The following is a 25,112-nucleotide window of genomic DNA, read 5'->3' as shown; positions in this document are numbered from 1 at the left end:
TTGGTGTTCTCAGTATTTATTTTTTTCTTCCTTTGTAGCAGCCCATTGAAGGAGCATAAATATTTTACAGCGAGAGAACATCAGTTTGGTTATTTACAAGATATAACAAATGACGTACAACTCACAACGTTGCTTTGTGTTCGGAGCGCTGGAGGAGGAGGAGGAGGAGGAGGAGGAAAGAAATCACTACAGTCATTTAATCGTTCTTGTGAGAGGTCACCGCCGGCCTAAGGTCTGACATTACATACAGAAACAAAGAAAGAATATGGCTACCGTTGCGTGGCATGATGGCAGACTGAACACACAGTGGAAGCATTGCAGAAGTCCCTGTTCAACGCTGAAGCAAGTCAATGAACGGGATTCAGTAAGACAAAATAAATACACAGAAACACAAATCTCCAGTGTCTCCATTTTTTGTAACTTTTGACATGCAAAGGAAGAGAAAACCCTTAAAAAACAAAATAAACTCTTGCTGCAGTAGTTCTTTTAAATGAGGGACTTCTACAATGGCTGCATCCAACATGACAGTAAACCTGCCGTTGAGGCCGTTTAACGATCTTATCCGGTTTAGGCTTCGAGTGGAGAAACAGATGCGACTCATTAACATCCGCCTGCACCTCAGACGTCCAGTGCGCCCTCATTAGCTGACATAATAACGCATGCTTCACTTAAGCAGGACGGGGTCAACAGATCTCCACATTTTTTTGCGATGGCAGTGAGAAGATGCACGTGAGCTCACGCTACAGCAGCTTGCAAATGATCATCAGGGAAGAAAGAGACAGACGAGTGTCCTTTTGCTCATTTAACGGAGCGAGAGACAAAGTGGACTCAGGAAACCACACCGTGCCGATTTAACGTTCGCTCGACTCAACTTTTAAGTTCCTCCCCTCGGGGCTTTTCTCTGGGAAAGTTCGGCTCCACAACAGGAACACTGAATAATTCAGTTGACTCATTTAAAAATCTGAGATGTATCACCTCTGTTCAACATGACCACACACACGCACACACGCACACACACACACACACACACACACACACACACACACACACACGGCAGAAACAGAAACTCCAGGACCGTTCGTCAATACTCGCCCCCAGATCTCTGCGGCGATCAATACGCCCCGGTCCACAGCTGCCACAGCTAATATTTTAGACTGACAAATGTGGCCCGTTCAAAGCCGAGGGTAAACCGCGTGAGCCAAGCTGACCCTGCAGTCTTTATCCATCAGGACTTCATGCCGAGAGGTTTGGTGTCGACAGGCTGAACCAGCAAACACTCAAAACCTGAGCTGGAGTTGAGAAGCTGTTTATCGACGCTTGAATACAGTTTTCGCATCTGTTGAGTTTTGACATTTTTAAACGTCCTCACACTCAAAAGATTTAGCGACCGAGCTGGGAGTTAAATTTTGTCTTTTGGTGACTTAACTCAAATTACAGCTGATAAAATCTGCCACAACGGTTGTCTTCAGCTCATAATGAGAAGGTTCACTCCTGAGTGGTTTTTAACATTTATCATTACTGACCAAAGAACCAAACAAGCAGGAGAGCAACATCTTCATCACTCTCACTTCATGAGGAAACACATCTCTCACAAATATCAATGCACATAGTTTGGGATTCATTTGTCTGGGCTGTGGGGATTTATGCCTCAACCTGCTGATATTTTTGTTAGAAAATAAGTTTCAGCAAAAACTCCATTCACCTCCATCATATTGGGATGGAGGCATCTCAAAAGCTGGACAAAATCAATCCAAAGCCATCAGCATGGACAGATACAACTAGAGGTAGATGATACGGTTTTGGTGAACTGAGCTTTTAACACAATTCTCCTGATGCTTGAAAATGTGTCCCCCAAATTTTTGGGTGAAAAAGGAAACGTGTGCTATTTGCCCAGTAAGAACCGGCTGATGAACTGATGAACACTTCCGTCTCTAGGAGGTAACAGCGTGGAGGCGTCTGAACACTATTATTAAATCAGCGCTGCCGTGTTATTCATTGTTTTTGACACAGCTCAGTATTGTGGTTTGGCTTTTCAGCACTGATTTATGTGTTTGATGAAATACTTCAGTGTTCTGCACAGAGGGAACAAATGTGTTTTATTCTGTTACATTCCTACTTTGAGACAAAACACTGAAAAGGCACTCATACAAAACTACTTGAGTGTTAATGAAAGTAGTGGGATTACAATCCTTGTCCTGATGCCTTTTCAGTGAACCAAGTGCACCCACTTGATATAACAACAATCAGCAGTCTATTCATTTTAACTGAACTGAAAACACTAAAGAATGCCAGTCAGGCTTCAGCTGCAATGCTTATATTCTTCTAATAAAGGGCGAAGGAACATGTCCCATCAAGAACTGAAGTAAACAGAACAGTTTATTGTGTGTGAAGGAGTTGAAAGTGGAGGTTTGTGCGTATCGACTCAAGTTTGTAGGTCTGAGGAAACATAGAGGACAAAGGGTTGAGACAGGAAGAGGAGATGCCAGTGTGACTAAAAAGGAGGCTGCTTTCTTTCTAAGTGAAACCAGTTGCGGTCTACCTGTTGGACACCTGTACCTGTTGCGGTCTACCTGTTGGACACCTGTACAGAGTCATGCCATCATGCCACAGCACAAGAGAGAGAAAACGATGCGTCTTTGATCTCCTCTCAGGTGAGAGAGGCTCGTCTTGCTGTCTGTCTGTTGGGGTGGAGTGGTGGGCGGCTGGGGGTGTGATGGAGGAAGTGCTTGGGTGGGGAAGTCATGGAGGTTTCTTTCTTAGATGGGCAGCTGGAAGGTGATGTCCACTTGAGCTTCCTTAGCCAGGGAGACGATTTCAGAAAGCTTTACAACCTGTGAGCAGAGAGACAGTCAAGTGAAGTCAAAGGAATATTCTTCTTCCAGCAGATCCTCACGTTAAAGGGAACATACTTGTTGTTTTGCATGTTTTGGCCCATTTACTACAAATCATATATACGTCACATCACGGCTGAAGAGTTTGAAGACTGTGCCGCTGTGTTTTAGAAGTTTTTAATATATCAGATTAGCTGTTCAAGGAAGCCAATAGTTTCCTTTAGTTTCTGTATGATTTGAAAATGTATTAATAAATAACCTGGGCTCAAAAAAAGCTTGAGTTGAGTATGAGCACAATTGCCATTTTATCAGCCGTTAAGAATGTACAGTTGTGGTCAAAAGTTTACATACACTTGTAAAGAACATAATGTCATGGCTCTCTTGAGTTTCCAGTTATTTCTACAACTCTGATTTTTCTCTGATAGAGTGATTGGAACAGATACTTCTTTGTCACAAAAAACATTCATGAAGTTTGGTTCTTTCATGACTTTATTATGGGTTAACAGAAAAAGTGACAAAATCTGCTGGGTCAAAAATATACATACAGCAACATGAATTAGCAATTTTGGTGACTTAGAAAGTTGTGTCAATGAAATGAGCTTCATAGCATGGCCTCTTAACTTCTTGTGAGTGATTATGAGTGACTACAGCTGGTGACTTCTCTGAGGCCATTTAAATAGGGCTCATTGGATACAAGCGCCCACAAACGCTACAATGGGAAAGTCAAAGGAGCTCAGCATGGATCTGAAAAAGCGAATCATTGACTTGAACAAGTCAGGAAAGTCACTTGGAGCCATTTCAAAGCAGCTGCGGGTCCCAAGAGCAACAGTGCAAACAATTGTTTGTAAGTATAAAGTGCATGGCACTGTTTTGTCACTGCCACGATCAGGAAGAAAACGCAAGCTATCACCTGCTGCTGAGAGAAAATTGGTCAGGAGGGTGAAGAGTCAACCGAGAACCACCAAAAAGCAGATCTGCCAAGAATTAGAAGCTGCTGGAACACAGGTGTCAGTGTCCACAGTCAAGCGTGTTTTGCATCTCCATGGACTGAGAGGCTGCCGTGCAAGAAGGAAGCCCTTGCTCCAAAAGCGGCACCTTAAGGCTCGACTGAAGTTTGCTGCTGATCACATGGACACAGATAAGACCTTCAGGAGGAAAGTTCTGTGGTCAGACGAAACAAAAATCGAGCTGTTTGGCCACAATGCCCAGCAATATGTTTGGAGGAGAAAAGGTGAGGCCTTTAACCCCAAGAACACCATGCCTACCGTCAAGCACGGTGGTGGTAGTATTATGCTGTGGGGCTGTTTTGCTGCCAATGGAACTGGTGCTTTACAGAGAGTAAATGGGATAATGAAGAAGGAGGATTACCTTCAAATTCTTCAAGATAACCTAAAATCATCAGCCCGAAGGTTGGGTCTTGGGCGCAGTTAGGTGTTCCAACAGGACAATGACCCCAAACACACATCAAAAGTGGTAATGGAATGGCTAAATCAGGCTAGAATTAGGGTTTTAGAATGGCCTTCCCAAAGTCCTGACTTAAATCCCATTGAGAACATGTGGACAATGCTGAAGAAACAAGTCCATGTCAGAAAGCCATCAAATTTAACTGAACTGCACCAATTCTGTCAAGAGGAGTGGTCAAAGATTCAACGAGAAGCTTGTGGATGGCTACCAAAAGCGCCTAATTGAAGTGAAAATGACCAAGGGACATGTAACCAAATATTAGCACTGCTGTATGTATATTTTTGACCCAGCAGATTTGATCACTTTTTCTGTTAACCCATAATAAAGTCATGAAAGAACCAAACTTCATGAATGTTTTTTTGTGACAAAGAAGTATCTGTTCCAATCACTCTATCAGAGAAAAATCAGAGTTGTAGAAATAACGGGGAAACTCAAGAGAGCCATGACATTATGTTCTTTACAAGTGTATGTAAACTTTTGACCACAACTGTATGTGCCGGTAGAAAACGAACAAAATTAGGCTCAACAAGTCACCTAAAAGATGAAAAAAAGACTGGTAGTTTTGAATGTATGAGTACAATGACAACCGTATTAACACACGTCAGTGAAACGTACACACTCCCTTTAACAGCAGATTGGTGAAGGTGTGACCTGTGATTTTGGGGGGATATTACATTTACCTGACAATCACAAATTTATTTAATTTACCATAATGAAAAAGATGGAACCTAATGGCCCAGAGCTTTAGAAAAAAACATCCACTAATATAAAAGTATATATGCTTTTTGACCATACAACTTTCAAAAAGATATCACCATAGCAGGAAAAAAAAGAACTGCTTCTTTTAATAGCTTTTTAGTTTCAGTACTCGTGATTGTAGCCGGTACCGACAAGAAACAAAAAAACAAAAAAGAAAAGAGGGCAGAGACATGAATAAAGGATGATGAAGAGAAAGGTTAAAAAGTGAAAGATGAATTTAACATTCATCAGTGGGAGGCAGCTTACGTACCTCACTACACTGATAAATATAGATTTATCTGCTACACTAATCCTCTAGCCTGGTGAGCAGTTAGTAAAACATATATCACCAAATATTACCATCAATCACATGATGTGTCTGAGTTATGGCCATTATGTAATTTCCGTAGTTTGTTCTTGAGCTTCCAGATTTCTCTCGGATTCACTCACTCACCTGCTTCTAACCCTTTTCTCACCTGTTTTCACAGGTTGCTGCTTCCTGTGCTTTGGTGAGCTCATGTGTTATAAAGCTAAAGTGACATTTCTCCTCAGAATCACACACACCTGGAGGTGTTACAGACAGGTGCATGTTTATTCATCTACCTACCTACAATACATGGTGGTGTGTGCTTAAGTGTGTGTTGTCACGATAAATCAACTCAAAGCTTTTTTCACAGCACGAGGAAGAGAGTGCATTAGTGTGTGTGTGTGTGTGTGTGTGTGTGTGTGTGTGTGTGTGTGTGTGTGTGTGTGTGTGTGTGTGTGTGTGTACCATTTTGGCAGCCTCGTCCAGGTCGTCACAGGCCAGGATTTTCAGCGGACTGGCAGCAATCAGAGCTTTGGCATCGTCCACTCTCGTCCCTTCAAAAAGAAGACAAAATTCAAGATTTTATCGAATGTGAGTTTTTGAAAATATCATCTCAGAGAAGAGCAGAAATAAAGCGGCCCAATCATTTCCCCGACACTTTGCCCATCAAATAAACTTTAAAGTGTGCAGCTGTGTCGCCGTGAGGCAGGCCATTGTGTGTCATGCTAGCAAATTCATGACACTCTTACTTTTTTTTTTTTTAATTAAATATGCATTAATATGTATTATAAAAAAATATATACTGACTTTAAGTCAGCAATTCTGGGAGTTAATGAAGCCAGTCTAGCCAGGAGGCAATGTATGCCTGCATGTAGTTGATTGGCCAACGTAGCGTCTTGCCAGCTGACATACGGTCGCAGACGGTTTTTTCTCACTGTGGGGTTCAGTCGTGTGTCACAACCGCTGTCAGTCACTTATGACTTCAGGGGATTTAAAAAAGGTAAGAAAAGAGTTGTGCTTATTATATTTCAGGGTTTTATTAAAGCAGAGATTTTAAAACTTGTCCAATTTCTTTCCCTGTTTTTTTTTTTTTTTGGATGACTACTGGCAGGAAAGACTAATTAAGTGTCACTGAGTACATCCGTTTATGCAGAGTGTTAGAGTTTCACTCCAAACAGAAAGGCAGGACGACCTGACGGTGCACCAAATCTGTGCGCTCGCAAATATTTCTAATGTCATCTGAATGATGTAGAGACAAAAAGGACTCGACAATACAGAGTATAAATGCACATATGCATATAAATGCATAACAATCCACAGTTCAGTCGGGTTCAATCGTTCTCTGCATGTGTCCAGGAGCCAGACTTTGAAGTGGGAGGCATCAAACAGACACAAGTTCCTCTGAGCTGCCAGCTGCTGCCGGTTAACCCGTCTGACTGGAGGTGGTGAGGTCCGTCAGTGTGTGTGTGTGTGTGTGTGTGTGTGTGTGTGTGTGTGTGTGTGTGTGTGTGTGTGTGTGTGTGTGTGTGTTTAGTTTACTGGAGTGTAAAGAGGCTGATTGCTCAGTTCGGTTGAGTACAAAAAAAGCTTTCAGAAAAAGTGTGTTTAAATGTATTTTCAAAAGCAAAAAAAAGACAAATTTGTGAATCTCATATTTTCTTGGAAATCTTACGTGTGTGTGTGTGTGTGTGTGTGTGTGTGTGTGTGTGTGTGTGTGTGTGTGTTCTACCTTGTAACCGCACTACGATGGGGATCTTGAGCTCCAGTTCGCTTACAGCTATGATGATGCCCTGAGCGATGACGTCGCACCTCATGATGCCTCCAAAGATGTTGACCAGGATGGCCTGAACCTGAGCAACACCGCCATAACATTAGCATAAACTAAAGTAAATAATTTACTAAAGTGAATGATGTCATGGTGTAGCAAACATAATTCCAGCATTACATAAAGAATTAAACAGTCTGTGGGATCAGCAGGCGGTGTGTTCTTACCTTCCTGTCAGAGGTGATGAGTTTGAAGGCCTCGGTCACCTGATGAGCTGTGGCTCCTCCTCCTACATCCAGGAAGTTGGCCGGTGTGCCGCCGTGGAGCTTGATGATGTCCATGGTGGCCATGGCCAGACCCGCTCCGTTAACTAGAAGGAACAGCGCTCTTTGGTCATTTCAAAGTAAAATGTTAAACTGGAAAATCACTGACTGCAGTACAAGCTAGCAGGAAAGTTAAGTGTTTGTTTAGTCCATCTTCCATTGTTGACATATTAAACTAAGAGATGTAGAAGGTCCTGATGCAAAACTATAAGTTGACACACTGATAAGGTATGAATAGAAGTTTGGATGGGAAAATGGGACTCCTTAACTGAAGTTTGTCATTTTAAAATGGTGATCAGCGCCGGCTATAAATAGAGAAGCCGCTACCTGAATGTTCGTTTTTGTAAAAAATGTGTGAACAGTTATCTGCATATGGGGTGAAATGCTCCACTGTGGAGCCCGGCTGTCGTAAAGGAGAGCAGCGCTGCAACACCAGCTGGCTGAGGTGACAAAACACATTAAAGAACGGATTGGATTTTTATCGGAAAATCCATTGAAATATGCCTGAATCAGCTGGTTATCATCATATTTGGTACATTGTTTTTTGTTAATTCTTATCTTACAGTTTGACAAAAAAGCCCCACTTATAAATAGAAGACAATAACTTTGGGCCTCAGGCAGGAGTCACTAGTACGCACGCTATGTCCTAAGAGGGACGTTTGAGCAATGTAAGAGAATGTGTCAGTCACACATACGAAAGGTCCAGACTTGTCGTACGAGTAATCCTCACAAGTCAATCAACTAATGTAAAAATAAAGACCTTAAATAAACTTCACGCAAAATGAATATTCTGTTCACCATATGTCACGGCTTACTGGGAGGTTTGACAACTGTTCATGCAGGTCTCTGTCTGGGATCATCCTCCGTGACGACACCAGACAGTTAAACGCCACCAACAACTTCACGTCAAACCAGTCTCTCCTTATATCTGTCACAGCACGGTGCCGCTCTGATGTCACGTCGCTGGCAGCTATATTCATATTTTCTAACTGCTTTGAGTCCTCTTTTATCACCACTGACAACTTTTCTCTATTTTAGTCTGACGATTTCTGACAGCAGACTTGAAATTCTTCTTTACTCTTTGGTAACATTTTTGTGAATGAAACACGCCCACAAATGGAGCCGAACAGGCAGCCTTATACGGGCACAACTCCTCGTATCACGAACATGAGGAATTCATCAAGTGATTCGGGTTAGGAGAATGTTCTTGCATGAGTCAAAATGTTTCAGTTTTCCAATAAAGAAAATTGTCACGAATGTTTTCTTTCAACCACAGATATTTTCCCCACGTTTGACGTCTGATTTTGAAGTTATAGTCCTTGTTTGTTACTTTGTAGATGTCTTTGGGGCTTTGTGCGGTGCACTGACCCAGACAACCGATGGTTCCATCCAGGCCGATGTAGTTGAGGTCGGCCTTGGCAGCCTGCCTGTCCCGAGGATCCTCCTGGGTCCAGTCCTGCATGTCGAACACCATCTTCTGGCGGTACTCTGCGTTGGAGTCGAAGTTGATCTTGGCGTCCATGCACATCACTGGTGACAAACAAACACAACACGTTGCTCTACTGACATCACAGACGACATCTGCAGTGGTGTTTTGTTTTGTTCCATTTCGGTCTTAAAACCAGAACGAGCAAACAATCATAATAATAATCGACAGATAAATACACAATAAAAAGGAGTCATTAGTTGGAGATCCATTACATATATTAAGCATAATATCAGTACATCTCTTTAGCTTGTGGCCAGAGGAACCTTTGAAGACCTGCAACTAGTGATCGTTTCATATCCAATGGATCGGTCCATCATTTTACATACATTTTGATACATTTGTTTGAAAAAAAAGAAAGAAATTTTGGTCCAAAAGATATTTAGTTTATCATAATAGAAGTTTTTGAGTGTCTAATGTTTCCAGCGCTCGATGGTTATTAGTTGTCATTTAGCACAAAGGTCTGTGTTCTCCTCTTCATACGAGTGTTTAAGGAGCTCTGACTCACGCCTGAGGAGCTCATCAATGTGGGTTTACAGAGTCATTAACCTGCACTCAACACACCTCAAACTGAAATCTCTCTCTCTGTCTGTGTGTCTGTGTGTGTGTGTGTGTGTGTGTGTGTGTGTGTGTGTGTGTGTGTGTGTGTGTGTGTGTGTGTGTTTCATTTAAAACAATAAGTTAAGTTTGTGCAAAAAATGAGATCGACCCATAGATTTTTAGATGCTAAATGGCGCCTAACTTATTGATCCAAGAGAGACAGAATTCAAGCCACGACTTAACTTAAAGGTTAAGTACGGAGCTTTTGTTCCATTTGTCTTTCTTTTCTTCAAATCCCACGAAAAAGACCAAAATCACCCATGTGTTAGTCCATCTCTCAATATTGTCTGACTTCCTGTCTGAGGCTTTCAGCTCCAAGCTCATTGGTTCCTAGAGAGGTGTGTGTGTGTGTGTGTGTGTGTGTGTGTGTGTGTGTGTGTGTGTGTGTGTGTGTGTGTGTGTGTGTGTGTGTGTGTGTGTGTGTGTGTGTGTGTGTGTGTGTGTACCGATTCCAGATGCGTCCTCCACCATGGGGTTGATCTCCACCATGGACGCGTCGTACTTGATGAACAGATTGTACAGTTTGATCATGTTCTCCGCCGCCTCGTCCACCAGCGCCGGCGGGAAGCCCATCTTCTGAGCTACCTGCAGCAACACAAAAGATTTCATTATTAATAGTTTAGTATCGCGTTCACGCATTCTGAAGATGCAGCAGGTTAGCTTAGCATAGCATGAAGACTGGAAACAACAACTAGCCTGACAGAGTCAGGTTTCCAGTCTTCATGCCAACGTGTGTTAATCGGTGAGCTTCAACATGTTTTCAGTTTGTTTACAGATTAAACAAACAAGATAAGAGTAGATACTATTCATTTAAAATACTGTCACATCAAACAGATGATTATACAGTACGGCAGATGGCTCGTGTGTGTGTGTGTGTGTGTGTGTGTGTGTGTGTGTGTGTGTGTGTGTGTCATTTCTCAGAACATTTCCATGTAATTCAGCATTACACACAGTATCAGCATTTTATATCTCAGCTTTGAAGACTGAACAAAATAATACACTCAATGTTCCGTTAGTTAAACTCGTCTCTTCAGTCAAACACTGATGGCAAAAAATACACACATTTAAAAAGATGTTTTTTTTAATCATGTAAATGTCTTCTCAACCAGCTGAGCAAATAAAAACCATGTTGAGAGCTGCCATTCGTTAATGTTAGGCTGCAGACACACAGAAATATCTGCATATGTGATGTGTCACTTTCTGATCTTTGTTGGTACTGAATACAACATGAAGGTGGAACAGCTTTGTGTTCTTTTTGTTTAAAAAAATTTAAGAGAACGGTAAGATTCGTAGTTTCTGATGAGTTCATGGTCAGTTATGTATTCTGCAATCTAGAAAAAAGGTTGAAATGGTGGACGATTAAACCACGGTGCTCATACTCTACAGTAAAGCCAGGCCTGTAGTACTGTGTACAGCAGTGATAATCACCTCACTGTTCTGCACATGTGTTCCCTGTTCTGTTATTTATAAGTACAGGTGACGTTTATTTCCCACATATAGAGTGAAAGCTGCTTTCAGAGGGCAGAGTCAGAGGGTCTATCTAACTACCATGAGAACACATTAGCTAGTCCACCTGCGGATTTGAAACATTAAGTGATGAAGAGAAAACTCAGACGTTTTAGTGTATTGGAGGGCGAGACACTAACATTACATTATGACAATGATAATAACAATAATAATAGTATTATTCTTGTTAATATTACTTTTTTCTTGTTCTTTCCCTTTCATTTCTTCTTAATCTTCATGTAAAGCAAGGCACATTGTGATGTATGAAAGACTATGAAATGTTCCAAATAAATAAAGCTGGCCTTGAATAAAGGAATTCCCAATAAACTGTCTTTTAACATCTAACCTGCTCATATTCATTGAGTTTTTTAGTCTATTCTGCATCAATGCTTTTGCAACAAAGTTACATCATATGGGTATGAGTAACTGACTGATGACTAATCAGACACTTACCGGATTATCTTTTCTTCCTTCAGTACTTTAATGGAAGTATATCATGATTTACTTTTATGTCTGGAATGTTATTCCACAAACTTTTTTTAAAGACACTTCACTGTAACACCTGCAGATTTTTCAATGAATGTCGTGCAGTTATACAGACGTGGTCTCGATGGACAAAAATAAATGAAAGGAGTGAAAGAACATCGATAAGCCTCCGTCTACTTGGAGAGCCTTGCAATCAGCACCTCTCCCCTTTGTCAAATACATTGAGTCTCTGCTCTCACTGTGACAACCAACATTCAATATCCAGAGCCCAAAATCACAAAAACTCAAGATTATACGCAAACTGAGAGGAGACAGTGAGAGACGAGAACTGGACTAAGACAAAGAAAATGAAGGGAGTGGAGAAATCAAATTCAGAGAAAATAGATTCAAGATTTCTAAAAAATAAACTCTTAAATCAGCTTCTGAAAAGACGTCAGAAAAGATAAACGTGTCTGTTCACAAAAAACGATCAAAACAGAAAATGTCAATTTCACAGTGTTTGATTCGTTGCTTACGTTTCTACAAATGCTGTATCCATGCATGAGTCGTTTGTTTGGGTTATGTGTATGTTACATGACTTATTGTTATGATTGTTGTTTCACACAAACAATGTCCAGAAGACAGAGAAATGAAACTTTGTGAAGCAGTAAAAGGTCGGGACAGTGATCTGTCACTGGTTAATAAACTGGTGAACTTTGAAAATGACCTTAAAATTTATTAACCGATTTATTTTAACCACTTAGATGCAGTGGAAACAAGCAAGCAGCACAACTCTGATATATTACAGCCTTTTAAAAAGGGTGTTTGGCTAACATGTTAGCAAACAGTTTCCACATCCAGCATGAAGAGCGTTTATGTCCGCCTGAGGAATGCAAGTCCACTCTTTTTAGCTCCGTTTTTGGTCTCTAAAAACTCCTGAGGGAAATATCTAAACTTGTTTTCTCTGTATTTGCTAAATGCTCCATAATGTTCACCAGCTAGTGTCTAACTGTGTCTGTTTGCTGCTGAGCAGGTAGTGTAAAGTGGCTTTTTACAGCTTTTATTCTGAAAACGACGCTATGAGAGCGCTGAGTAAAACGTGCCATAAAACCAAATCTCCGAGCCAAAAGAGGCTGGAATGCTCATCGGAGCTGCAGATGGGTGATAAGTCTCTGTGTTCATCACTACAAGCAACGTCTCTCACATCAGTCAGCTGACGCTTTATCAATATGACAACATTCATTAGTGCAGCTTTAGAGACTTCATTGACGTTCGCTGTATCTCACGTGTACGTCAGCTCTTAATAATTCAGATGGCAGTTGGTTCCACACTGAAGTTTGTCCAATAGACATTATTTTGTTCTGTGAAAAAAAAAAAAAACACTCAACAGTTTACAAAAACTGTAATCTTTGTAAATAAAACAATAACTGTTTCCGTCATATCCTTCGGGTTGTTTTCTATAAAGACCTGGAAATTGATTAGAATGCAGTTACTCCCAAAATAACATCTGCAACCGGGAGGAATGAAGTCTGCGGAGAAGAGATTCTCTCCAACCTGAGACTTGAATTGTGAGAAAAGATTGGACCTGCATCTTGTTAAATAAAACAGTTTCCTTCTGAGAAATAACATATAGCCTCTTGTGATTTAGACATCGTCTCCCACAATGCAGCATGAACACAAACAGCATCCCTTCCTTCTCTTTTTCGATTTCTCCTGCAGCCCAAACCACACAGTTGGACCGTCTCCCGTGTGTTTTGTGACTTGCTCCATCTACTATTGATTGTACCTTGACAGCCTGCTCCATCTTAATGCCCTCCACAATGTCGATGGGCTCCTTCACAATGGCATCTGGACTTTCGGCCGCAACATCTTCGATGTTCACCCCCCCCTGCGAGCTGCCAATTAACACGGGGCCCTGTGGGAAACAAGAGGGGGTGATGAGGAGTTTGACACTCTGAGTTTCTGCATTTCAATTAGGAAATTTGTTAAATTAAAAGATTTTAGAAAAAAAAAAAAAAAAGAGGATGGAATCCAATGCCAGACACGCACACATTTTCACATCTACAAAGAATTACAAACTATCCGAACGTCATCACAAACTACATGTAGCCTACAGATCGGATCCAACAGGATGCAACTGCTTCTGTGACTTCCTGTACATTCTTTGAAGGCTGCTGGAAACTGTCCGACTTGATCGCAGCTTTTTGTCTACAGTCTCTGCTGCTGATGAATGATCTCAAACTATTTCCATCCACATACTAAAGAAAGTGGTTTAATGACATAAAATGAGAGAGGGCGAGCAACTAACCAGCAAAAAGTGGAGTCTTTTATTAACTTCAAGTTACTTTTAGGGCTGTTGTCTGTTGCCGATTGTCTAAATAGTTGCCGATTAATTTCTGTATTTCTGCATCAATTTTTTGATGTATTGATTAACCAACTCAGCGTTTCAGCTCTATTTCCCATTACAAGATGAGGACAAGTAGGACAAAGGACAAGCTACACTGGCTCAAAAAAGTTAATATATCTAAATAGTATTTTTCAATCCAGTTGCTAGAAGTTCTTTGTCAGTTATTGTCATTTTCTGATAATTCTCTGTAGGTTGAAATACCCTCAATCAACAAAAATAATGTCCGCCAACTATTTGCTTGTTGTCCCATAGTTATGTTCTATTTTCACAGATCTAGGATCCACCTGCAGAAATCTACATTTGGAGACGCATCCTATTCTGGCCCTTTATACTCACACTTCTTCTGCACATTGAGGCTTACTTGTAAAGCAGCACGTCTCTCTGAAATGTAGATAAAAGTGAACTAAACGTTGTGGGGATGCTGGATAGATTGCTGGATCTTAAGGTCTGTGGTTACTAGAAGTCTCCCCGTCTACAGATCTTAAGGGGGAGGCACTTCACTTCAAACACTGCCCCTTTAATGAAAGGTTTTCTTCCACAGACTCCCACCTGTGAAATAGCTTCTTTTGTCTTTTCTCTGCTGTAGGAGTGAAGACTAAGAGCAAAAGGACACGTCTCTGATGAGTATCATTATCTATGTATGATGTATGATAATCATGTCATTGTGTATGTACGTAATGTCTCTGTATTACCTTCTCCAAAATGAAGACAAGCAAGGATACTATACCAGCTCCTACAAACATCTTGAGACACATTTAGTATCTTATCTTACTACTCAGACTCTTCCTAAACTGTACTATTGATATTCTTCTGACCAAGTAGTTGAGCAATGGCTTTAAAATCTTATTTTTTTTTGTCTCTTTGGACTTGACCGCCAACCTCTCCCAGACTTAGGAGCTACTTTTAGCACTAAAATGTTTGGGAATTACTCTTAAAGTCAAGACTGACAAGCCCTTTATTTTTATGATTTTCTCATAATTCCCACATTTACTTTCAGCGTTAGGGTTGTTCAGGGAATACCGCCCCTAATTCTAAGCTTTTGGGAGGTGGACTGACAGCAGGGCAGCAGGCAAACCCAGTGGTCAGATGGAAAATCTGGGTCATGAGGCAAGGGTACAATCTAGTGTCCTCCCTAAACCATCATTGCGATATGAAATGCAGATCGCTGGTGAAAGATGATGCTGGTTTTCTAACTGGTTAAATGACATTTAAAGCCTTTCCTATCCTATCAATAAAATAAAGGGATCAAACCTCTGACGGTGACGGTCTGTCTCTAAAAAATAGCTCATTTAACATACATTAACCCGTGACCTGAGACCATCGTAATCTGTGTCACCATCTTCAGTACTGTGCTGCCATCTAGTGGTGTAATACAGCACAACCAGCAAACAGGGATGACTTGTTTCTTCTCTTTTTTTAAATAACTCTGAAATCACTCTCCTTTTGATCTTTATTGATTTTCTGCCTTGTGTATATTGTTGTCCACTAATAGAGCCATTTGAGCAAGAGACATTTTAAATTAGGCCTTTGGCTACAGCAACAATCAGTACCTTGTGTGTGTGTGTTCCCTCACCTGGTAGGACCTCTCCATGGTGATGGCAAAGTAGTACTCTCTGCGTGGGTACCTGCGTTCGCAGATGAACACCTGGTTGCAGATACGACCCGCCTCCCCGGTCTGCTTGGTGTACAGCTTTCGACCAATCATCTGGGATGAAATGTCACGGGCCTCCTCTGGCCTGGACAGGAGGAAGAACACCACGAGTGTCAGAAGAGATGTCATGTAAATGGCCTTATCATCACATCTAATAAGTTAAATCTAATAATATCACATGAAGCTGATGGTGACTGTCTTTTGTTCCCTACATGCATCCTGAAGATAATCTTCCCCTTCATGTTGCTGCAGCTTCTCTGCAGGTTGTTCCTGCCACACTGGTGACATTTTACCATTTCCAAAAGACAGTGTTGCCCCTTAAAACTAATGCAACCTTCTAAAGACGCCTGCAGCACTTCAGCTATAACTTAATATTTGTGGTGGGTGTCTTGAAAAACAGAGGTTTAAAATGTCTCTACAGGAAGCTCAGAAAAAAATGTGGATTTTTGTGGATAATGGTTCATAAAAAGCAAAAAGCCTCAGGTTCCCAATGTGGGTGAACTGCTGAGGACCCAATGATGTGCAGCATCGAAGTTGGTGAAGTGAGGACGCGTTCAAATGTCCAAAGTGGGCCTTTACAGGCCGTGGCTCATAGACTTCAGTTTACTTTCACTGCTGGATATTTCATCGTTACAACCGAACTCACCTCCCTGGAGTTAATGAGCGGTTCTTGAGAACGATGCAAGCACCCGAGCAGTCGGCCCGTTCCGAACGGCCACTCTCGGGGAGCTGCACTAATACCGTCGATGCAGCATTATTTATGTTTGTTGGCGCTGGATTTGTGTCTGATGACGAGAGGCTGGATTACTTACGAGTAGACGATCCTCACTCCTCCCTTCAGTCCGCCCTCAAATGTCCCCTTTCCTCTGCCGCCAGCCAGCACCTGAGCTTTCACCACCAGGTCCTTTGAAGCTGAAACACACACACACACACACACACACACACACACACACACACACACACACACACACACACACACACACACACACACACACACACACACACACACACACACACACACACACACACATCAATAAAACACAGTCCTATTAACTGTGACAAAACAAAAGAGGTCTATGATAGATGACTCTGATGATGCAGCCCAAATCCCCCCCCCCCCAACATCCCACCCACCACAGTGCTGAGTCAACAAGTCAATCAGCCGACAGATTATCAGAAACAAACAATTCAGATAATTCACTTATGCTAAGAATTAACATCAAGAGTTTTGGGCTCATCAGTCTTAAGTGTTATATCAGCGTAAACTTAATGTCTTTGGGGTTTGGACTGTGTGAAAAACACCTGAAGACGTCACATTGGAAAGAAATTGTGATACATTTGATACACGTGTGATACTGTCTGCTGCTGAGCAGGTAGAGTACAGTAGCTTTTTACATCTTTGTCTCTGAAAACGATGCTATGGCAGCGGTAAGAGTGATCGAGAACATTAAAGCTGTGGGCCTGACAGATAAACAATGAGCTGAAACTCACTAAAAAGCTCCGTAAAACAAAGCAGAGATATTAGAGCCGCCTCTTACTGTCCTGCAATTATGTTAGCCGGGTGTCAACTGATACCACTGAAGCCAGAGAGTTGCTATGTTTAGACCAAGTGTGTGTCCAGCCCCATACTAGACAGTTATTTAAAAAACCCTCATAGAAAGGTCATGAAACTCTGGGTTTGTCTATAAGAACTAGAGCGGGGTGTCGAACCTCAATACTCTTGTAGAAGCTGCCGAAAAGTGTTTGTACCCAAAGTTAACATTAAATGTCTGGTCAGATTTGTTATCTTGTTGAAATATTCTTTGATCAACAAACTGTTCATCTAAAGTTCTTGTAAGGCTGCATGTGAAACGTCCTCAATATAAGATGCTTTGAGCTCAGCGAAGACCTTTCCTTTGATCATCTGTACAGATAAATATGTATGATATTATTATTATTTGATTATTAGCATTTTCTTCCAGGCTCAGTGCGGCTTACCGATCTGCTTGGCCACAGAGTAGGCCTCCTCCGAGGAGCTGGCCACCATGCCGGCTGGCACAGCGATTCCGGCCTCCTTCAGCAACCCGATGCTCATGTACTCATGTAGGGAGAGGTTCCTCTGCTGCTGCTGCAGCAGCAGCAGCTGGGACACATGGGCTCCGAACAGACCCGAAGAACCACCGAGAACCTGTGCAGGAACAGTGGACTCCTTCAGTATCAATGAGAACTTCATGTTTTATATCGAGGGTTCATTACTGAATGTACAAGCATTGAATGGCTTTTGCTGGCTGAGAAAATGTTTCAGTCCCGATACTGATATGAAAAAACAAATACTGATATGATATCTGGACTTTCTACAGCAACAACAAAAGCATCCCGAGCTACTTTCTAATAACAGAGGGGAAGTGTTAGCAGTCAGCAGGAAAACACACGCAGCAGGGAGAACTTGATTAAGGATATGAAACCAAGTGCTTCTCAACTCAAAAATCTGGGGAAACTACAGAAGTCAGCATATACTGTACTGTCTACTGCCTCAGTGCTTACACAAAAGCCTGCTGATCTGCTTCATCAACTAACACAATGATCAAAACAGAGCAAAAATAGATAGAAGAGCAGGTATTCCAACATGGCGTCGGATGACAGTTTTGGTTCTCAATTTCACTCCAACATGCGGCTGTTTGAACTCTTTTTAGCAGTGCAGACATCTGGTCAGGACTAAACTGGGCAGAGGGCAAACTAGGTGGTTCCTTTTCTTGTTTCGTCTCTCAGTTTGATGTCATTCACATACACTGCAGCAAGGTATATATATATATTTTTTTAAAACATTATCGCGAGAGCTGGTTAACGTAAAGACCCTTCGCTTCTTATAACCCCTGTACCGCAACAGGAAAATTAACTGGGACATATTTGGAATGTTTACATACAACTGTGAAACGGTCAACACTAGTCACAAGTCACGAAGGCTGCTGTATGATGGGAACACAATACAATATAGAGTACTTAAAAGTAGAATATCACTGATAGTTAACACATAGCTGACAGAAAAATGCAAAAGTCAATAGTCATGTGGATGAAAAACACTATAATAAGATGTAACACCCAATAATAATAATAATAATAATAATAATAATAATCTAAATCCCTGATTTCTGGTTTTATATACAGAACAGTGCATTCAGAAAGTAATCACCTTTCATGTTGTGTTGCAGAAAAACAGCATTTTAGACGTTTTTGCAAACACAATGACAGCTGACATTGAATTATGGTGTGTCCCATTTCTCTTGATCATCACTGAAATGTCTTTACACCTTGATTTAAATCCATCTGTGCTGATCTCAACTGATTGGACATTGGTAAATGAACACACCTGATATTAATGAGGTTGAAGGAGCAGCCAGCAGAGCTCAACAGGCCGGATTGTGTGGAGGCTCAGAGCAGGGGAAGTGGTGTGAATACGTTCTGAATGACATTCAGTCAACCACAAGCTCCACAGTAAGGCCCAAATCAGACATCACAAGCTTCCCTTGAGCGAGGAAACTCAGGAGTTGTTTGCAACTTGCTCAAGCGTGACAATACACGAGACAAACTTGAGTTTAATAGCAATATAATTATGGGTTTCCCACCCGCTGTGACTTGTAATGGCACCGCCTCTGACATTCCAGCAGGACGCCATGTTTGTTGACAGCCTTTCTCTGCAGAGAATGCTGTTGTCAGTGCTCACTGAGGCTGAGTGGATTAGTCCAGCTAACTTTTCCTCCAGAAGACGCAATGGGACAGACGCGCAATGGGACAGCCGTAAAGGGACAGCCGCGGTGGGACAGACGCCATGGGACAGGTGCCATGAGACAGACGTGCAGTGAAACTGGGACAGATGTGCAGTGGGACAAACGCAATTATACAGATGCAATGGGACAGACGTGCAGTGGGACAGACGCAATGATACAGACGCAATGGGACAGACTCAATGATACAGACGCAATGGGACAGACTCAATGATACAGACTCAATGATACAGGCGCAATGGGACAGACGCGATGGCGCAGAGCTTCTCCTCCGCTGTCCTGGTGGAGGTCACCGGGCTACAACTGCGCACATTCACCTCCAAAAGACACCGATCAACACACACAGATGTGACCGAATAAGCGCAGGATAAAACAAACGTTTGTGTGTGTGTGTTAGCTGATGTTTCTGCCTGGGTCTATTCATTGTGACAGCCGAGCTAACGATAACTCCGTGCTAGTTAGCATGCTAGCCAAAACAACGGGAGCCCAATGATGATGTTGCTAATGTCAGATTTGACCCTGCCCGTTTTGGGGTAAACTGTAGTCTTTAACGATGGTGCTTCGCTTCCACACATACCTGCTGGGGAAACAGGACACCTCTGCTTCAATGCAGGACACACACACTCACCTTGGAAGCGGAGCTGATGGTGTTTCTGGCCCCTGAGTTTCTCAGGCTAGCCGTTAAACGGCCGCAGATCAGGGACGTCGCCATGTCTCCCTTCTTCAGTGGAGTAATTGATGCGCATGCGTGGTGAACCGCTAAAACGGATTTCGACAGTGTCGCCTTCAAATGCTGTCGGAAATTATTCAATCATCTAAAAATCTATTCCAGTAAACATTAGTGGAACATATTTAAGTTACTTAAATTTGTTTAGGGCGACGATTAGATGCAATTTATTCTAGATAAAATAATTAGCATGTCTTTGGTCTTACTGCAAGTATAATACATAATATAGATTAATGATATTATCGAGTTTACAGAGAGTGCATGAAGGCAGCAGTGTCATGGCCTTGACACTGTGTAAATATAGCCTCATTCTGGCCTTTCACCTAAATGAAATCAATCACTACTGTGTAATATATGGGAATTATTAGTGTTAATCATATTTAACTGAGTCAACTCATATTTGTAGATGAATAAGCATTATTGTATTTTATGTTTTTCAGGGCTTTTTATCAGCACCTTGTGTCTTACCGAGTCTGAATATTATCAACCCGTAAAGAAACACTCCCTCCTTCACGTTACCACAAACATTCACATCATTTATTACAATGGAAAAACAGAACAAACACACACCCAGTTTCTATTCAAAAAGTATTTATTTACAAGGCTGAGTATGTACAATCTTATTTACACAGAGGTAAATCAACAGCATTAGTCCACATTGTTAAACTACATGTAGAACATTCACGCTAAAACTGACAAAACGAGTTACACTTCAAACACGGGTAACCGATCACCAAAGAGCAAGAGAGGTCACATTTTGGGTTTGGTTTCTCTTTGAGTGTTTTTAGAAGGATATTAGAATAATTACATCGTTGTATAGAAGTCTAGAATAGAAGTTCATCTTTCTTATTTGTGTTTAAACTATATACAATTAAAGTACATCAGCCACTCTTATTTGTTTTCACTTACATTGTCAAACTGGTGCAAATTGAGGCTGTGAAAGGAATAGTAAGAGAGTGGTATCAACCTTCTCATTTATCTCTCAGCAAAAAAGTAGTAAAATGTCCACGTATTGACCAAAAACCGTGACACAAGCCTTCACTTGACGTCAGTAAGAGCTCCGTTTACTCTGGAGGAACAGCTCCCTCTGACTGATTAAAGCCACACAGACTGACGATTAGGTCAGATTTAATTATGAAAATGATTTCTTCAAACCTTCAACTGCTGGGCCACACTGGACCAGTTATGAACAATCCAAAGAAGAGTTAAAATACAAATATAACCTTATTTGCAATGCAAGAATCAAAAAAGAAAAATGGCTCATACAAACTGGCTCAAAATGTACATAAAAGATGGCCCATATTTACTAAAGGATAGCAGGGAAGTGACTAAACTAAAGATCTCAGCTGAGAAGAATGAGAGTGGAGCTTCTACATACAGCTTTTAGTCTTTCCATTTTAGGAATTAGCTCCTCCGTGACTCCAGAGATTCGCTACATGCAAAGTTTTACCAGAAGTTTTCACTTGTAGACGAGGGTTTGACGTAAGTGGAACATGTCAAGGCAAAGTAACAGAATGGTTATTTAAATTAACAAGCTTCATTTTTGTCCTTTTTGTCTGACCAAAGATGTAAATATGTGATCAGGTGTGGCTCAGTGGTGACCGTTCTCACACTCGCACTCAGTCCGTCTTTCAGTCGGAATCGCTGCTGCTGCTGGAGGAATCGGTCGACATGGCTTCCACGTCGTCCTCGTTCTCCTTGTTGTGACCCGGAGGCTCCAGGCCGAAGTCGTTGCCGTGATGAGGAGGCAGCATACCCACGGAGACGTCCGAGGACTGCCAGGGGTAGTGAGGCGTCAGGACGTCTGAGAGGACAAGAGGAGAGACCGAGGTTATTCTGTGCTACCTGAGTGAACGAGTGCTAGGAGAGTGCAGTAACATCTGCATCCTTACACATGACAAACAAGCAGACATTTTCTAACCATGAACTAGAACATGTCTGTCCACAATGCCATCACTTCATAATTTTGTCCTATTAAAACGTGTTTTGTGAGGTCACAGTGGTTCCTTCTGTGCCAGATGTAATGAAATCCCCTCACATAGGTGCGTACAGACGGACGGACAGCCTGAAAACATCCTGCCTCTGTCTCCGGCACAGAGGCATAAAACTCTAATCCTTCGGAAGGACTTACCTGGCAACCTCCCAGCAGCCAGAGCGTCACCCGGCAGATGGCCGTTCACGCCATTGGTCGGCAGGTTGGCCATGTGACCCAGCATTCCACTGCGCATTTCCAGGTCAGTAGGATAGGGTCTGCGTGGATCACCTGTAACCAACACGTGCGTTAGCGGTGAAGTGAAGCAGGAGGAGCAGGAGGAACAGTTATTCTGTGCTTCCTACCTGGTACCCAGTTGAGCGGCGCACACACAGCGTTACTGGCACTGATCCTGTGAGCATACTTGATGATTTCCTCTGAAGAGATGCTTCCTGCAAAACAACAAGTCAACAAACCATCAGACACAAAACCAGAGTGAACAAGCGCAGCAATCATCAGAGAGTGGTGGACAGGTGTTTTAACTCACCTTTCCTGGCTTTATCGATGGATTTGAGTTTCTCTTTTGCCTGGTAAACAGCAGTGGCCTTTAAAAAAAAAAAAAAAAAAAAAAAAAAGAGGAGGAGGAGGACTCCATTTAGATAAGAATAGGCAAGAAGTCAGTCGTTTTAATGTTTTCTAGTCTTACTACTAATGACACTGTGAGGAGAGATGGTGTTGGTGCAGAAAGATCTTCTGAACTGTTTTTCAGTCACGGTATTAGGTCCCATATTTGAATTTGTCAGCATTTCTCAATCTTATACACAAGTCTGGATGAAAAAAGAAAAAAGCACCCCTCACCAGGATGTGCTCCGCCTCCTTCAGCTGCTTCTGGAGCTGCTGGATGTCGCTGTCTCTCTTCTCCACCTCCTTCTCCAGCAGCTGCATCTCCTCGTGGACCTTCCCCTGCTGCTGAGCCGTCTCCATCAGCTCCAGGAACTCCCGGTCCCTTTGCACTAGCAGCTCCAGGATCTGAGGACCACACACAAACACTTCTAGAATATACACACACACAAGTTATATTTGAATAGATTGTCCCAGTCATACTACCTCTTCACAAATTCGAAGATTTGCTGCTTTTCTTTTTTTTTTTTAAATATTGAATGTATTAGTATAATGTTGAGGTTTGGCTTGTTGATTGGACAAAACAAACATTGTAAAGTTGTCACTTATCACTATTTTTACAAATCAAACAATCAACTAATGGAGAAAATAATCAGCAGGTGAATCCATGATGAAAGTTATCATTAGTTAATGGTTCAAAATGAGCTCCACTTCCACCAACTACAGCAGTAAAGTCCTGCTTTGCATTAATGCTTGAGTAATATTAATCTAATGACATAATGTATAAAGTCACAGTAATAGGTGAGAGGACAATTGTCTACTTTGCATACTTTAAGTACATTTTCCTGATTATATTTACATACTTTTAAGTAAGTAACATAATTGAATCAAGCAGCATTTTTCAATGCATGTCCTTTCCTGGTAACAGAGTATCTCTACAGTGTGGTATTGTACTGAATACTCCCTCCACCACTTGATTGTTATGAATGAAACCAATATGAAATCAGATGGACATTGTATTGTTATGACTGAAACTCTTGATCAGTGTGTTGTGTTACCTGGGTGTCGTCTCCTGTCTGTGGAAGCTTCTGATTCCTGGACAGAGCCAACATCTCTATCAACTCTCTGGAATATAAAAAAACACAAGTAAAGGAGATTCAAATAGCGGCTAACGTGATGGTTAGCTAGCTGATTCATGTGCTCTGACGGGCCGAATAAACTCTCTACAAGTGAAACAACAATACCGTAATTAACCGTATAAAAGCGACACCGGGTTACAACGGCGAGAGTTTTAACTTTACCGGGATAAAACCTCCAAATCGTCCAACGCAGACAGCAGCCGCTCCTTCGTTGATTTCTCTACCACCGTCGCCATGGTTGGCTCGCGTCGCTTCTGCGCAAGACAGGAAAAGACGTCAGCAGAATCTTCTTAGCGTTTTTTTTTAAAAATGGAAACTGGAAGTGTCGTATTCTACTACCATCTTCTGGTGAAGTTACCCCCCACAAGTACTGTATTCAAGTTCTGCTTCTTCTTCTTCTTCTTCTTCTTCTTTTTAGTTTTAGTTTTATTGGTTATTAATTAAGTCATGCATTACCGCCACAAACTGGTATGGAGTGTGGATCAGGATGTCTAGTACTTACAGTTTAGTATAATAAAATAAAATAAATATTATTTCCATTTTATAATGCTTTATACTTCTACTCCACTACATCTTAGGGGCAAGTATTGTACTTCTTTACTACAATTATTTGACAGCTTTAATATTAATATTAATTACTAGTTACTTTATAAATTATGAGATTACATTTTATGTACACCATTTAGTACTAGCAACTTAACTACAATTCTGAGGTACTTGTACTTTGCTTGAAATATTTCCACTTTATACTTTTAGTCCACTACATCTCAGAGGGAAATATTGTACTTTTTACTCCACTAACCTTAGTTAGTTCCTGTGTTACATCATACATGTGCAGTGTGTGTACGGCACAGACATTAATTGTAGTGGCAGTTTATTTTACCGTCCTTCTTGGCCACTTCTTGCAGGATGTAAAAGGTTCTGACTCGCGAAAACTACCATGACCAATTTACGTGCTCTTGCAGGCTAAACGTTTCTTGTTAGCTGTCCAATGATGAGGCTCGTAGCTCGTATTTAAGAGTAGTCTTATTCCATGTAAACAAAAAATAAACAAAATCCTTATGCAATAACTGGAGTACCAAAACACTGACCTTCTGCTGGCTATAACTAAAAAGTCTATAATCTGCAGTAATCTGCGGTCAGAAAAATTGTTGCTCCACATCCCGCTCCATCAAAGCCTAACTATCACTGAAACCTACTTAAAGGAGTCAACCAAAAATGATCCAATAGCAGGACAGGATAGAGGAGCCTTTATCTTAATAGGGCAAAAAAATACATCAAAGCACATTTTGCAACATGACCAATTACCTTAATTCTATTATTTGATAAACATTTTAAAGGGCATAACA

At 41.5% G+C, this 25,112-nt stretch overlaps 2 protein-coding genes across 3 annotated transcripts; both read right to left on the bottom strand.

Annotated features, from left to right (window-relative positions):
* Positions 1 to 20,050, bottom strand: sucla2 (succinate-CoA ligase ADP-forming subunit beta). Its single transcript, XM_068701961.1, has 11 exons — positions 19,933 to 20,050; positions 17,521 to 17,710; positions 16,356 to 16,455; positions 15,466 to 15,628; positions 13,272 to 13,400; positions 9,961 to 10,099; positions 8,797 to 8,958; positions 7,333 to 7,475; positions 7,070 to 7,190; positions 5,806 to 5,894; positions 1 to 2,831 (listed from the first exon to the last, which is right to left on the bottom strand). The coding sequence occupies exons 1-11, from the start codon at positions 20,014 to 20,016 to the stop codon at positions 2,757 to 2,759; spliced, it is 1,395 nt and encodes a 464-aa protein (XP_068558062.1). The 5' UTR covers positions 20,017 to 20,050; the 3' UTR covers positions 1 to 2,756.
* Positions 20,051 to 21,565: 1,515 nt separating this feature from the next.
* On the bottom strand, positions 21,566 to 24,872 carry med4 (mediator complex subunit 4). 2 transcript variants are annotated; one of them, XM_068701980.1, is made up of 8 exons: positions 24,855 to 24,872; positions 23,926 to 24,017; positions 23,683 to 23,749; positions 22,862 to 23,032; positions 22,551 to 22,608; positions 22,369 to 22,455; positions 22,163 to 22,294; positions 21,566 to 21,835 (listed from the first exon to the last, which is right to left on the bottom strand). In XM_068701980.1, exons 2-8 carry the CDS (start codon positions 23,997 to 23,999, stop codon positions 21,663 to 21,665), a joined length of 762 nt encoding a protein of 253 aa, XP_068558081.1. In that variant the 5' UTR covers positions 24,000 to 24,017; positions 24,855 to 24,872; the 3' UTR covers positions 21,566 to 21,662. The 2 variants fall into 2 exon arrangements, with proteins under 2 accessions (XP_068558081.1, XP_068558073.1); XM_068701972.1 differs by lacking the exon at positions 24,855 to 24,872 and adding an exon at positions 24,103 to 24,120.
* Between the last annotated feature and the right edge of the window lie 240 nt (positions 24,873 to 25,112).

Source organism: Cebidichthys violaceus, unplaced genomic scaffold (assembly GCF_023349555.1).
Source record: "Cebidichthys violaceus isolate CVI_PGR_0920_01 unplaced genomic scaffold, fCebVio1.0.p SCAF_11, whole genome shotgun sequence".
In the NCBI taxonomy this organism is placed as follows: domain Eukaryota; kingdom Metazoa; phylum Chordata; class Actinopteri; order Perciformes; family Stichaeidae; genus Cebidichthys; species Cebidichthys violaceus.
Note: the sequence above shows the minus strand (reverse complement) of the source record. Positions and strands in the feature narration are given on the sequence as shown.

Excerpts from the sequence above, each read along its gene's own strand:
- sucla2 (XM_068701961.1), bottom strand. The coding sequence starts at position 20,016 with ATGGCGACGTCCCTGATCTGCGGCCGTTTAACGGCTAGCCTGAGAAAC. Across the intron at positions 15,629-16,355 it reads GGAGTGAGGATCGTCTACTC|GCCAGAGGAGGCCCGTGACA; the intron begins GTAAGTAATCCA and ends CCTCCTGTCCAG. Across the intron at positions 7,476-8,796 it reads TGGAACCATCGGTTGTCTGG|TTAACGGAGCGGGTCTGGCC; the intron begins GTCAGTGCACCG and ends TGTTCCTTCTAG.
- med4 (XM_068701972.1), bottom strand. Across the intron at positions 23,750-23,925 it reads GATTTGGAGGTTTTATCCCG|AGAGTTGATAGAGATGTTGG; the intron begins GTAAAGTTAAAA and ends TTTATATTCCAG. Across the intron at positions 22,456-22,550 it reads CATCGATAAAGCCAGGAAAG|GAAGCATCTCTTCAGAGGAA; the intron begins GTGAGTTAAAAC and ends GTTGTTTTGCAG.